This window comes from Danaus plexippus (genome assembly GCF_018135715.1).
Source record: "Danaus plexippus chromosome 18 unlocalized genomic scaffold, MEX_DaPlex mxdp_35, whole genome shotgun sequence".
Taxonomy (NCBI): domain Eukaryota; kingdom Metazoa; phylum Arthropoda; class Insecta; order Lepidoptera; family Nymphalidae; genus Danaus; species Danaus plexippus.
In genome coordinates, this window is record NW_026869854.1 from 975,170 (window position 1) to 989,404 (window position 14,235).

Consider the following 14,235-nt stretch of genomic DNA (forward strand, 5'->3'; position numbering starts at 1 on the left):
CTATGATTCTATTAGCTGAGAAGTTAACAATTTCATTTTCTCGTCTGCCCGTGATCACGGTTGCTGGGAAGTAACCGAAATGTCGAGAGTATGTAGTTTTTTTGGAAATATCACGCGTAGTTTATCCGAAAAATATTAGTTTCATTTAAATGAATATAAGACCATTAATTGCTTTTCTAAGTTTGGAAATTGGTTGGTTTTGTAGTTTTTAAATGCTATATGAAAACTGTATACTACAAGATATTATAATTACTAATTATATTAAAAGCCACGGACCACGTTTCCTACCAGATTCTGTTGATATGGAGGAGGAAGATTTATAATTTGGAAAACTAATTTAATTTAATCAGTTAGAAGCTGCTAATTTAAAATATTTTTGCTTGTCGTCAGACGTAATAGTCGCAACAATTATTATTTATAGTCTCAAAAAGCCGTTTGAAAGTTGTGATCGGGCCATCTACTGAGAGTCCAGATACCAAAGCAGTAACGACATTCTAAGTCTGCAAATGCAATAAGACTGACTGACTTTAATTCAATTACACAGGGATGTTAAAGAAATTGTTATTGGTAACAGAACTTTCAGTTTGTTCAGTACTTTCTTAAACATCTAACAAATAGGTCCTCGGAGGAAAGAAATCAGTCCATAATATTTTATTTTCTTACTTTAAGCTATAAGTGTAACCAATGAACTCTGCATTAAATATGAAAAGGTCACCAAGTGTAAAAAAAATTGAACGAATTTTATTAATTATTTTTCAAATAAAGACAAAAATTTTCATATACACCTTTATTTTGAAATGCACTATGCCGCTAATGTGCTAAAAAATCATATTGGATTAATTTATTTATAACTACAGCTCACTGTAAAAGGTGAAAAAATATTCAGTTAATAAATAAAATGGGTAAACTATTTGCAGTAGTGTTATCTTGGAATTTTAAAAAATTTGTGCTATTTTCCCCAATAGGTACAGCAGCGCAACTTTGTCAATATAAGAAGAGGTTCTTGAGGATAAAAAAAAGCTTGTTAACAAACTAAATACAGAAGATATTAAGAAATTATAAAAGAGTTTATAGAAACATTTAAAATTATATTTTTTAAAATTCGGTTATTTGATAATTAAAGTAAATTATTGTAAAACAAAAAAAGAATAAGGTATCCATTGTATATTTTAAAATCTACACGTAACTTTCATTATAAAATTCATAACGTTCACGGAATGCTCATTTTAAGTTTCTTCGAACGTAAACCCTGGGGTGGTAATCAACTTGTAGGACAAATTAATTAAATAGATAAATAAACATAGAACAATTTAGTTAATGTCTTTTATTGTTAAATTGTAACAAAAAATATCATTAAGAAACAAATAAATAACAAAATCAACAGTGTTAACATTATTAACAAAATAGTTACACAACTTATTCAGGAGAACAAAAGTACCTAACATATAACTCTCTTCATATTGTAACGTTATTACAGACAAGAGGGTTTAAGGTTTCTATGAAAATTTACTTCTATGATATCATTCATGTATCTGACAACTGTAACGTGAAGAACAAATAGAGTATCTTTAAATATTACAAAATGCATCTCTAGAATACTTTCCAGTTCCTTAATTCATAGTAGAAATCGTGGCTGCTATTAAAAAGTATGTTATTTTCTAAAAAAAGAGTCAGCAAGTGTTTTTATTCACTCTTCATCTGTAACATCTGGCTCTGCCTTTTCATCTTCGCTGACTTCGACAACGTCTTGGGATTGTATTTCTTCTGGAACGACTTCCGGACTTGCTGGTTCTTCAACAATAGGTTCACTGTCTGCTACTGGCGTTTCACTGTAGGGTATTGTTAAAAATTTATATTTTCAATGTTTTATAATAGATTTATGATTTAAAACATATGTAATAGGCATTCGGTTCATATTTTATACGTACTTTGACTCAACCTCAGAAATAATTTCTCCAGCAGACGCGCTGTGTGTCAGTTCTTCTAAACGTGCCGCGGCCAACTCGGACTCTTGTCTAGCGATTTCCGCCAATTCAGCAGCCTGTAGACAAAAACATAAATATAATTCTGTAATTACAATAATTTTGGTATTAGAAATCATTTTAATAATTTTACCTGTCTGGCAAGTTCTTCTTCGCGTTCTTCTTGGGCCTGACGTTCTAGCTCTTCTAGCTTAGCAAGTTCTTCTTGCCTTCTCTGCTCAGCTAACCTCTCTTCCTCGGCCAGTTTTGCTTCTTCTGCTAATCTTGCTTCTTCAGCAAGCCTTGCTTCTTCGGCCAAACGTGCTTCTTCAGCCAGACGAGCCTCTTCAGCAATTCTTGCCTCTTCTGCTAATCTGGCTTCTTCTGCTAATCTCGCCTCTTCAGCAAGCCTAGCTTCTTCAGCTTTCCGAGCTTCTTCTGCGAGTCTAGCTTCTTCTGCCTTTCTAGCGGCTTCTTCTTCAGCTTTTTTAGCTTCTTCTGCAGCCTTTCTTTCTGCTTCTAATTGAGCTTTTCTTGCCTCTTCCGCTAGGCGCGCCTCCTCTTCTGCCTTGCGTTTGGCTTCCTCAGCTTTACGTGCTTCTTCTTCTGCTCTTTTTCGTTCTGCCGAATCACGTTCAGCCTAGAGTTAACAGTAAATATAAATCCTCATTATTGCGAGGACAGTCTAAGGTACTTCATTAATTTAGGAACTATAAATGGGTACCTGAGCTTTTCGTTCAGCTTCACGTTTTGCTTCTTCTTTCAAAGCCCTATAAATTATAAGGATGTTTATTCATAGGCCCCACTGGACCTAAAATAAGCAAATTCCAAATCTATGGAATTTGCTTATTTTAGGTTTACTACATTACATTCTAAACATTAAGTAAAATTTTAAACGATTATATGGACTTACTTTTCCTCAGCGGCTCGAGCTTCTTCTTGTCTTTTTCGTTTAATTTCAGCAAGATCCACGGATGGTGTTAGAACAGGTTCCGCAGTATTGGCACGGAATCTCGCTTCACGGTCGGCCTTCGCTGCTTTCAATTCCTCCTCGGGGTCTTCCATTAACTGTGGCGCCTGGAACTTGCGGCTCGCTCTCCAGGGTAGGAGTTTCACTGCATCGCAGTAAATGAAAGCGTGGTACCATTGACGAAATGAGCTTAAGCAAATGCAGAAGCTTATTCGATCAAGGGTCCTTAATGAGAATGGCAAAGGTAGCGCTTTTATGAATATTCTCGGCTTCAAAGCTCGATGGATAAGCCGAGCGTGGAAATAGCTTAAATGTTTTTGTACAAGATTTTGAAATGCTCATGCTATGAACATTGAAGCGTGGTTGGGTCGAGTGCTGGGGCATAACCATGTATTGCATGAAATGGTCGCTTAATAAAAAAAAAACTACCTTTTTACAATTGCTACAGTTTGTTTTTTAAATTTTAGCCCTGTTACGCTATAATTTTATTTTCTCACAGCCTTAACCACAATAACTAAAGAATATCAGTAAAATTTTTATATAAAATAAAAAAAAAAGATTATTTTTTTACATAATTCTCGTATTAGTGATACAGAATGCAAAGCGTTAACTACAAGCTAGCGTATTCTACACATGAACGTTAGGGTTTTCATCATGCAGGCTGAACAAAACTACTAGAATACTGACAACAATATTTATTGTTAAGCAAAAAAATCAGTTCTGTTTAGTGGAAACGAGTCGTCTCAATCACCATATCGCCGCGGTATCACGACTATCCTCGAAAAGGGAACGTCGTCTATAAATTGCTAACAAAATAATAATTCTTCATAAAAATATGTTTCAAAAATTATATATGTTCGTCGCTCGGGGTCGTTGTGTACCGAGATCGAAGCGCGAGCGCGGCGCGGGCGCAGTCTGTGAGGCAGCGTGCGTCCGCGCCGCGCTCGGCGAGAGCGGGGGCGAGTGCGGGGTCGGGTGCGGGGGGCGGGGGCGGGACGGGGGGGCCAGGGAGCTACGCGCACTGCGCCGCCGTCGCCTCTTCCGGCGCTTCTTTCGCTGCAAGAGACACCACACCCAGAGTTAGACACTTTTTTAATTCGATTTTTTTAAATTGTACTCCTTTATTCCAACACCAAATCGAAGCTGTTAAGCGAAATTTAGATAGTAATTTAGATGTGAGGCCTCGTAACCCAAAATAATTGCTCAATTATAGATTTAAGTTTTAAAATTACGAGAGTCGATAAAGTCGATAGTGATGAAAATAATTTCGAGGTTCATGACGTTGTTATTAGAATGCAGAAGAAGTAATATGTACAGACGAGATATAAAATGACTTATTTAATGAGTGAAAAGTGTTACACCTGTTCAGATGAGCTCTATACGTCACGTGTGTGATATTACACTGAACATACTACACGAGGTATATAACATGATGTATGATGGGCTACGAGGTTGCCCAGTGTGTATTATTTATAATCGTTTAATAATGTAAGCGAGCGCTGGCGATGCATCTGACTTATAATACCTTCGACCTTTTCCACAGCAAGACCGGCTGCCGCTAGTCTGTTCTTCGCGTAAAACGATAGAAGGTTCACATCGTCCCTGATGCTAAGTTCCTTGTAAAGAGGTCGGCGGTTCGAGAAGGCCTTATTGCCGGAATAATGGACGCAGGCGAGGTTTCCGCGTCCTGGGGGAACACCTCGGTTAGGTAGGACTAGGGTCTAGGGTCCGGGTCCATGTTAGACACAGTTCACTTCAGCACCACAAATATCATTAAAACAGGATCTTTCAGGTTCAATAGGTATAAAATATTTTCTCGTCAATAGAATTCGATTAATTAATTGTATTTATGAAATTTAGTTTGTTATAAGGGTCCTTGTTACCTGTGAACTTCTTAGCTGGCTCGTGGTAGAAGGATATGTTGTGAACGTTGTCGACTACGCTGCGTAACGGCAACAGCAGTTTAGCGACATACGCGTCGTTGCTGAACCGGTAGGGGATGGGCTCTCCGTACGAATATCTGACGATATTTATAAGGCATTCGAGAATCACTGTCTTCAAACTACCATCAATATATTTTTTATTCTCAGACAATCTGAGAAGTTATTACATTGATATTATTAAGGCCAATTTAATTTATTATTGAGTCACGTTCATAAGTCCTGCAAAGCTAAATTCTAAATCTAAATCTTGGTTTTAGCATGTAGTCACCATCATCCTAAAAATAAAGAGGATTTAATCTTTCAGAGCCAACATTATAACATCATTATGCTCCAAACATCTTAACTCACACAGCCAATTATGTCTTAAGTACATTTCGATGAATCACACAAACGTTTCTCTTATGAATAGATATAAATAAACGAATAAGCAAATCAATCAATAAAACATAAGGCGGTGTGCAATCGTCAAATGTTATCTGGCATTTCCACCGGCTATAATTAAACGATACGTCACACGCGTGGAAGCATTTGGCCGGTGCGAACTACACCCACTCTGGAACGTTGAAATCCTTCTCTGACGAATGATTTGCATTGTTTACAAATACATAAATGTATTGCCAAATTGGTTTCCTCGCATCTGCTAGACCCATTAATGGGAGGGTTCTCGTATAAGAGACGCTGAAATATTATCACCTTATATGATTATATATAAGACTGATTAGTCTTAAGTATAAAGATATCCGAGAAGATTTATTCAATACAGTAAATGTTGTTAATAATAAAATACTTTAAACTTTACGTTTAAGGGCATAAGTAGTAATAAAAGAACGCCCGATACTGATGATCTTATCGCTGAAAAGTTATTTCCTACGTGAAACCAAACATCGACCGAACCACACGTTATGCCAGTTACAAAATATACACAGATTATTTACACGTACCTACTGACAGCTATCTCTTGTTTACGATATAAATAAGCCATAAATATTATTTTTCATAATATTTAAAGATTAAATATGTATCTGTGGAATCTGCTTTAACTCACGAGAAGATGGTGTCGAGGGGGGCTACAGTTTTAGCTCGTGGCACAACCGAGCGAGCGCGCTGCAGCAGAGACGCGGTGTCGGCGCGGATCCTGCGAGTTTCATCCTCGAAAGCCTGTAAATGAGTTCAGAATATGCATTTAGATTATTATATCAACATGGGGAATATATTACAGTTGGCACATTTTATAGAATGTCTACGTTCAGCTGTGAATCGCAATAGGCAGATATGACGATTAGGTACGCCATTGCTTTATCACAAGTCGTGTGATGGTTACTAGAGTTTTTGATCTGTTGGGGGAGGAATGCTAAAGATTTTATAAAGGAATTTATTTGTATAATCTGTTTCTTACCCTTGTAGACTCGGATTTGAAGTAGTCATCAAATGCGGACACAGCGATGGCGGGACGACGGCGGTAGGCGATACGATCCAGCTCCCTTAATACCACGGAGGGTCGTACACGGACACGCAACACGTGGTGGGGAGGTTCAGGGTACGTGGCGAGTCGGGTGATTGTGCGAGTTGTCGGACGGTAGATCAACTCCGCCTGACAATAAATACATTATATTACGCTATACAAACATTACATCATACAGATATGCGCTTCAGATTTGAATTACATAAAATACCTTCGATTTAGCAAAAGTATTTAGTATCAAATCAATAAGGCAGGGTAAATATAAAATTCTTACATCAATACCAATTTTTTTTATTAATAAATCTATTAATACGAAAACCAAGCAAAGAATATACAGCTCTCTCATATGATTCACCTAAAAGCAAACGTTAAAAATAATGAATCGAAAGCGTGATTTAAAATGTGAATTTGTTGTTTAGAAAAATAATGAGATTGGAGTGAACAACTAATTCTCTTTTTTTATTTATACAAAGCAAAATCCAATAATTTAACAATGAATAATATAGGATTCGACAATTTGCAGTACTTAATTCATTATCAATAAAAGTTAATAACGCAGAATAGGGCATCGCATATTAATGAAAGTAAAATGTTGTGCGATAAGCATGCGGAGAGATTTTTTACACACCTCACAGTCCTGTTTGTGATGATGAAAAAATTCATGAATTTAGGTTAAAATTTATAATTGAATCTTATAGACAATTTTTTTGTGTCAATGGTATTATTTATAATTTTCTTTATACAATTATTATGTCTCTAACCTTAAGATTTTGAAATAATTGTTTCCAAATGGTTGAAACTTGAACTGGTGTACGTTTTTCCTATGATACGCAAGAAAGTACTTAACGTTAGCTTCACCAAAATAGAACTCAGAAAATGTTTTGTAAACAACGCTTAGGTACAATTAATATTGAGATATATGTAACGGTTGTGATCAACTTACTTTATCTGTTAAATAAGAAAAACGACGGTAAGAAAAATTAAATGCATAAATAGTTGTTGAATCCTGAAGTTTTCGTGAAGTTTCGTCATATAATGATTCTGGCTTTATAAAATATGACGTAGGCCTGTTTACAGAATACTTGTGTTTAATGCAGCTATAATATTAAATAAAAACCGAAATAAAAGTAATTATATAAGTATATTGCTTAATTTATTTACGGTTTTCAACATAAACATATTAATAGAGAGGTGAGTCAGAACTTATACGAAATGATTCACGACGCAAATAGATGAAAATGCAACACGATACGAGATCGTGTTTTCTCTCAGCTCTGCAAAATTATCTTGTTAGTATTTATAGCTCTTCAAAGAATAATAATAACTATATATGAGTAGAAGGTGCATATTGAAATACCTTAAGTACGAATAGTTTTTTTTTCTCATGAAAAATAATATCTGAATTTGTGTCTCAAAATTAATCTGTCATCTAAACACAGATGCATTTATGCAAGGTGTGAGTAAAAGACACAAAGTAATTAAAGGTTTTGACATAATAATAATGTGTAACGTCAAGAGGCAATACCAATGCTGGTTAGAACGTACTCTCGTCACCACATTCATGAAAAATCTCGATTTTAAAATAAATAAATATCTATGTTTTTATGACAGTATTTATGAAGTATTTTAGGAATTCAATGACATTGAGTATCAAGGTTGAATCTTATAGTGTATTTAAAATAAAAACTAAACTGGCCAAATCATTGTATATTTATGATTTATTGCATTTTGGATTTTCATTTTTTTCAAATGTTTATTATAACAAACAAAAAGCAAATTAAAACAATTAAAAAGTTTAATGTATTTATTTTAGATTTTTGAGGAACAAGCATAAAAAATGTTTACTGTTAGAATTTCGTAATACGCAGATGTTTTCACTTGGCCTTTGGTAAATTGCCAAAATCCCGTTCCCAAGATTAATATACAGCTTTTGTTTTTAAACGAGAATCAGAAATACGAGACATCCGGTGACTCTTTCTTCCATTGTCTATGATGTGACGCCATTAGTTACAGATCTGTTATAATTTAAATAAAACCTTGAATTTCTTTTAATAATGGAAATAAAAAAAATCGTTTCAATATCATTATAACAAGCCTTTTATTATAATGATGACTGTATTATATGTTATTATTTTATATTCTAGGTAATGTTTTACCTGCGGAAAAAACAAGCAACAGAATTTCCTAAAATAATACAATATTAGTCATCTCAGCGATGTGTTTTAAGAGAAAAGAGCAATTTTACTAATCCACAATTTTGCATAACCTAATAAATATTTCAGATTACATGGTAATTAATGCTCACAGAAAATATATTTGGAAACTTCGAATTTGGCAGGACGCCATGCCGACCTTACGCGCGTAAATAACAAAGGCAGTAAGTGTTAATGTTGATCACAGACGTAATGAAGTGTTTATTCATATAAGACAAAGATATGTTTTAATTCTCGTAATGATATGAGGCGTAACTTGCTACATATTACATTTTTCATCAAAATAAAAATATTGTAAGCCCAAAAACTTCAAGGTCGTGTCTGTAAAATTTATAAACCTAAATGTTATGTTCTTTTGTTATAGGATATTTCTGTAGATTACATCATTAAATATGAAAAACGTAGAAAATTATTGTTAATCCGCTTTTATAAAATTACTTTAATTACTCTCAACTAACTTCCTGTTTTCGTTGATTTTAACGTATAAATTAATCGAAATGTTTTTCTGTTCATCTTCGAACATAAGTTAAAAAATTCTCATTATACCAGTGTTATTTATTGTTATAAAATACAAAAAAGAAACTCCTGACATAAACTACTGCGACGCTCGCAAAAATTACAGATATTGACGAGAGTTTTGGCAAACAACGCGAATTTTAAGAGCAATTTTGGTATTAATGTTTTTGGCTGTCGCAAGCAAAAGCTATGATTAACTTTATTTTTAAAAAAATTACAGCATAGCTTAGGTAGATATCACTAAAGATACCCGTGATGTACGCGTAGGAAATATTAAAATTATAACGAGATAAAATTTTAAAATAAATAAATGAACTTCTAATTCCTGTGAAAGTTTCTTAAAATAATAAAAGCCTAAACATAATAGCTGAGCATCTATATACAAGATTAGTTTTTGGTTTAGAAAGTCTTACTGCAAAATATGTAAATACTATTTAAGATTATATATAATAATAATGTTTATACTTTTAAATGAAACTAGTATTTCTATTTTTCTTTTCTTTTTACTAGCATTCACGCGTAGTTTATCCGAAAAATGTGTGATCACATGTGATCACACATTTTTCGGATAAACTGCCAGTCTCGTCTGCCAGTGATCACGGTTGCTGCAAAGTAACCGAAACGTCGGGAGTATGTAGTTTTTTACAAAAATAAATCCGAGTAGTTTATCCGAAAAATACTAGTTTCATTTAAATGAATAAAACTCGCGAAAATCTTAGATCTCATTATGTTTATACTTTATTGAAAAGGCTTTCTATTATTTTCTGCCGTCTTAAAATTGGCACATTAATTGATTCTGTTCTTGGCAATTGGCCTTATGAGGAAAGCTTCATGTTCAAAAAAATAAAACTAATATTTTTGGTTTTCCTACGCATTTTTGATTATTTTGACTATATAATTGCGTAGTCTCGGTTGCGGCAAAGTAACCGAGACTACGGCAGTATGGAGTAAAAATGTTTAAAAGCGAATAGCAAATCCGAAAATATTAGTTTAATTTCAATGAATATTTGCGAAAGTCCTAGATCTCATCAACTTTATGGTCTGATTTCAATTCAACCCTTAACTAAACCTTTTATAGAATAGATTGCCCCTAAAAAAAATACTACAAAATTAACTGAACAATCTAGTTTTTTTTAACAATATATCAAAATATTATTTGGTTTTCAAAAATACGCTTGTTTTGAACTCAATATTCAATCGACATCATTCTCAATAGCTAGCTCAAATAAAATGTATGCCGCTCGGGTAAGCTATCACTCGGTATCGAGCCAAACAATTCGGAAGACGAGTTGATTGATTTGCTATTTGTCCGCGTGTGCCATCAAAACTGTACATCGCCCTCTTGTCTATGTATAGGAAGAAGAAAGTTGAAGAAATTTAATAAATCACAACAGTCTGTTTCTCTTTTAAATTTAGCAGAATGTGATCAGTGCTAAATCGATAATTAATAGATGCAAAAACATTCTACCTGATAGTCTTATCAAGTAGTGCTAATTTGAGTATGCGTCGTATTGTTTCTGTACATTAAGTATTATATAATATTTTGTAGGTAGAATCTTTATGTAAGTTTTTACTATAAATAAATTAGTAAAAATGTAATAACATACGTTCAACTTTCTATAATAACAAAAATAACACTATTTAGCAATGAGTGATACTTTTAGCCAAACTGCAATGAAACCTAAGTATATGGACAAAAAGAATGAGGAAAGCCGTTGCCTGTATTTACAAATCATTCATTAAAAATGAATGTATTTCAGAAAATAAATTCTATGTTACAATTAGCGTTTAAAGCCTTAATGGTGTTGCTGTGCGTTCGGTGGCGATGGATACATTGTAGGAAGCGGTGCTGTACAACTCACTTCATCCTGACTTACCTGTGACAGCTTGGGTATGTAAGTGACGTACGGGGAATTGTATAACGGTTCAAATGACGTGAGGTAGTACACAGACGACAGCGGCTGTTGTCGGCGGCGTCAATGAAAACAGGGAACGGAAACTTAAGTAACCTTGGAATGTCAGATCTTCTGATGTTGATTGTCTTTTCGTTTTGGTCGTTACACAGAGTTTATTGTAAAAGGAAACGGAGAATGTTGATATTTGTCATGTTTATTTGTCAATAAAGCAAATTTTTAAAGCCCGATAATTTAACGTTATTACGATATGTGGTAACTTGACAATATTTTAGACATAAAATTGAGTGATTTTCCAATGGTTTTTGCTATAAATAATATATTCGTTTCCCGTTTATTAAATTAAAGTTAAATCCACTAGGGATTATAAATAATTTTACTAGTTTTTTAAAATAATAATTTTGAAAAGTATTGCGCAATTTCTTTTTTATCCTAGACGCAGCTAATAAAGGAAAAACATATTTATACGTTATTGATTCGTATTGGTCACTGATATTGTAAACCGATTATAATGTTCATTTCATTCTTAATGAAGTAACAAAATTCCTCGGAACAACTAACAACCTATTGATAAAATACCAATATAATTTATAAATTAAACAAACCAAATGTTAGTTAATAAAAATACCGAGCTCATCATCGATATTCATAGGAAAGAAAGGAAAGTAGATTTATTAAAAATGCAAGCTTTATTTAAAGAAAAAGTCAGTCTAAATAAAAATTTTTTAAACATGGTTTTAAATTTGTCCTAAAAACAATAAAACACCAAAAGCTAAAGATACACTTCCACTTATAACAATAAATTAAGTAGTGCGATCACATTGCGTTAGCGAATACTGATTAAGTCAGATGAGGAGGAGTAGATTAGGGGCGAAGGGACAGAGGACGGGTGAGGTTGGACGTCGGGAGCCGGGGCGCTACACGCGGTATGAGTAGTGGCGGTAGGTGGTGCCGTAGGGCAAGCGACCGCTCGTGGTCGACGAGTAGGAATATCCGCCGGGCCCGCCGAGGTTGCTGGAGCGCTCGCTGGAGTACGAGTAGCCGCCGGGGCCGGAGCCCGTGCGCCGCTCCACCGTGTTGCTGTAGGAGCTGCGCTGAGGCAGGCCGCTGCCCGTCGACCGCTCGGATGTGCTCGAATACGAGTACGAGTACTGCTCCTCGGCGCGGCGAGGCGCCAGGTCGCGGTCCACCACCACGTAGTGCCGCGGCGTCTGCAACAACCGCGCCCTTAGCACGCCTCCCGCCGACCACCCTCGCACACACCCGATCTACCCGACTAGCGAAAGCGACAAACAAACCAAACGGAAAAGATATCAATATGAGGCGTAGTTGCTGTAGAAGACGTGTCGATGTGGCGTGTGTAGCGGCCGACCGTGCGCCTGCGCAAGGACCACGTCCATATGGTCGCGCGGAGTTCCGAGCGGATCTGCCTCGTAGGCGCGCTCGCGTTGACCCACAGCTGACAGGACGCGCGCTCTCGTCTGGTCGCGCGGAGACACGTACGGCGCGAGCGGTGCTAGCTTCGACTCGGGCTTGGGCGGTATGTTCTGTCGGATGACGGGGTCGAGTATGGAAGGCCGGGCTCCGGGACTGGCGCGGCGGCCGAACGCCGTGATGGGGTCGGGCACCAGGCTCGGGCGCGGCACGAACGGCACCAACTCCCAGTCGCCCGGCCGCTGCAAGCGGAGAAGTCGCCGTTAGTCGGACGGACGCCGACTCCAGCCGCGGCTATATTTGGCGCGCTCGATGAGCTCCACTCTGTGATACCCGTGTCTCGATCCGATGACCCATTTGCGGAACGCTAGCGGGACGTTCTAACGAACCCTACACTAATAAACGAGGCTCGCTGCGGCTGGACCGTTATACTTAAAAAGCAATATTTTTAAAGCGCTAGTCGTATTGAGGTATCAACATACAGGGGAAAGCGACTTATATGCCACCACTACATCGGAAATTCGATATCAGATGACGAAGGGGAATACGACGGTCGACTTGGTGCGAGGGCGTCCGGCTCCCGGGAGTTATAGATTGGAGCGAGGTTCACGCTCAGTGGGTGTTAAAAGGCGGCAAACTCACCGAGACGCTGTAACTGGAGACGGGCCTGTAGGGCCGACGGGTTGTGTAAAAGTCACTTTCGTAAACCATGGTTGCTGCTTGTGTTCGTTCGTGTGAAACTCGCGACGTTCGGTCCTCGACTAAGGTGCTTGGGACGCTGGCGGTCGCGCGACGCCGACCTTATTTATAGATCACTGTCATTGCAATTTTCACGTCATTTCGCCCAAACTATACACTACTATTATAAGAAGATAGTGATGTCACAAATGGGTTAAGGATAATCATAATTACTTGAGAATGCAATGTTAGACCATGAATTAATGAAAATAAGTCTATTTATAAATTGTGAATCAATATGAAAAACTTCGAGATACGAGCGTTTTAAATATATTTCCAAGGCAGAGCGGAGGAGGGGTATACTTGTTGAAGAATAAATATTTTAATAATGTTCTAGAAAAAATAACAATTCCTTCCATTTGAGAATGATAGTTTTGTGTATAAAGTTCTAAGTTTACTTATTTGAAATTACGTAAATATTATCTTAAAGGAAAAACTTTCTTAATCATACTTACTCATTTTTAAGTAAACTCATTAGAGTGTGAATAGGTGTTTTTTTTTTAATTATTTACAAAGTGGCTAGTGAGAAAACGACCTAATTAGTAAATTGTCATCGTCATTCATGGATGTCTGAAACATAAAAGCATTGGCAGCAAATATTTTAGCAGAAGAAAACACTACACTCCACTTTTATGGCTCTCAAGGAAAATCTAAGAAGAGTTATCATTCCACACCTGTAGGTACGTTCAGAAAATTTCTATAACTTTCAACACTATGACAGGGAGTGCAATGCTTGCTATTCCTCTGTATTGTTGAGATTGTCGACAATTCAAATTACCCAGCGGTTAACGAATTTAAGTGGATGTTCTTAGTATCGGGGACTACCGGATCAAAAACGAGAACAATCAACAATACTCCATGTGGCAACGAACCTGAGCTTTGTAGCTTGCTTGTACCTAGAGTAGGTACGAAGGTGGCTTGGTTTGAAATATTGATTCGCTCTACTCATTACCCCCACTTTTTTGAAACTAGTAAAGCTTTACTTTCCACGCTTAACATTCCAAATCTATGCACGGATATTTAGGGTAATGTTTAGGATTTTGTTGTTACAGTAATTTTATCGCTAAACTCACAATTCTTCTTAA

At 36.3% G+C, this 14,235-nt stretch overlaps 1 protein-coding gene and 1 long non-coding RNA gene across 3 annotated transcripts; both read right to left on the reverse strand.

Moving 5' to 3' along the window:
- Positions 1 to 1,309: 1,309 nt before the first annotated feature.
- On the reverse strand, positions 1,310 to 13,215 carry LOC116772863 (uncharacterized protein CG45076-like). 2 transcript variants are annotated; one of them, XM_032665155.2, is made up of 11 exons: positions 13,055 to 13,215; positions 10,943 to 11,026; positions 6,271 to 6,465; positions 5,920 to 6,032; positions 4,815 to 4,951; positions 4,457 to 4,618; positions 2,875 to 3,076; positions 2,686 to 2,731; positions 2,116 to 2,601; positions 1,929 to 2,041; positions 1,310 to 1,829 (listed from the first exon to the last, which is right to left on the reverse strand). In XM_032665155.2, exons 1-11 carry the CDS (start codon positions 13,121 to 13,123, stop codon positions 1,688 to 1,690), a joined length of 1,749 nt encoding a protein of 582 aa, XP_032521046.2. In that variant the 5' UTR covers positions 13,124 to 13,215; the 3' UTR covers positions 1,310 to 1,687. The 2 variants fall into 2 exon arrangements, with proteins under 2 accessions (XP_032521046.2, XP_032521047.2); XM_032665156.2 differs by lacking the exon at positions 10,943 to 11,026 and having other exon boundaries at positions 13,055 to 13,212.
- Positions 8,127 to 10,936, reverse strand: LOC133320382 (uncharacterized). Its single transcript, XR_009753753.1, has 2 exons — positions 8,493 to 10,936; positions 8,127 to 8,351 (listed from the first exon to the last, which is right to left on the reverse strand). It is a non-coding gene; the product is annotated as an uncharacterized LOC133320382 (long non-coding RNA).
- Positions 13,216 to 14,235: the final 1,020 nt, after the last annotated feature.

Coding starts and splice junctions, on each gene's coding strand:
- LOC116772863 (XM_032665155.2), bottom strand. CDS start 13,123: ATGGTTTACGAAAGTGACTTTTACACAACCCGTCGGCCCTACAGGCCC. Junction 6,466..10,942: donor ACATACCCAAGCTGTCACAG/GTAAGTCAGGAT, acceptor ATTTATTGTCAG/GCGGAGTTGATCTACCGTCC. Junction 3,077..4,456: donor TGCTGTGGAAAAGGTCGAAG/GTATTATAAGTC, acceptor ACTGCGATGCAG/TGAAACTCCTACCCTGGAGA.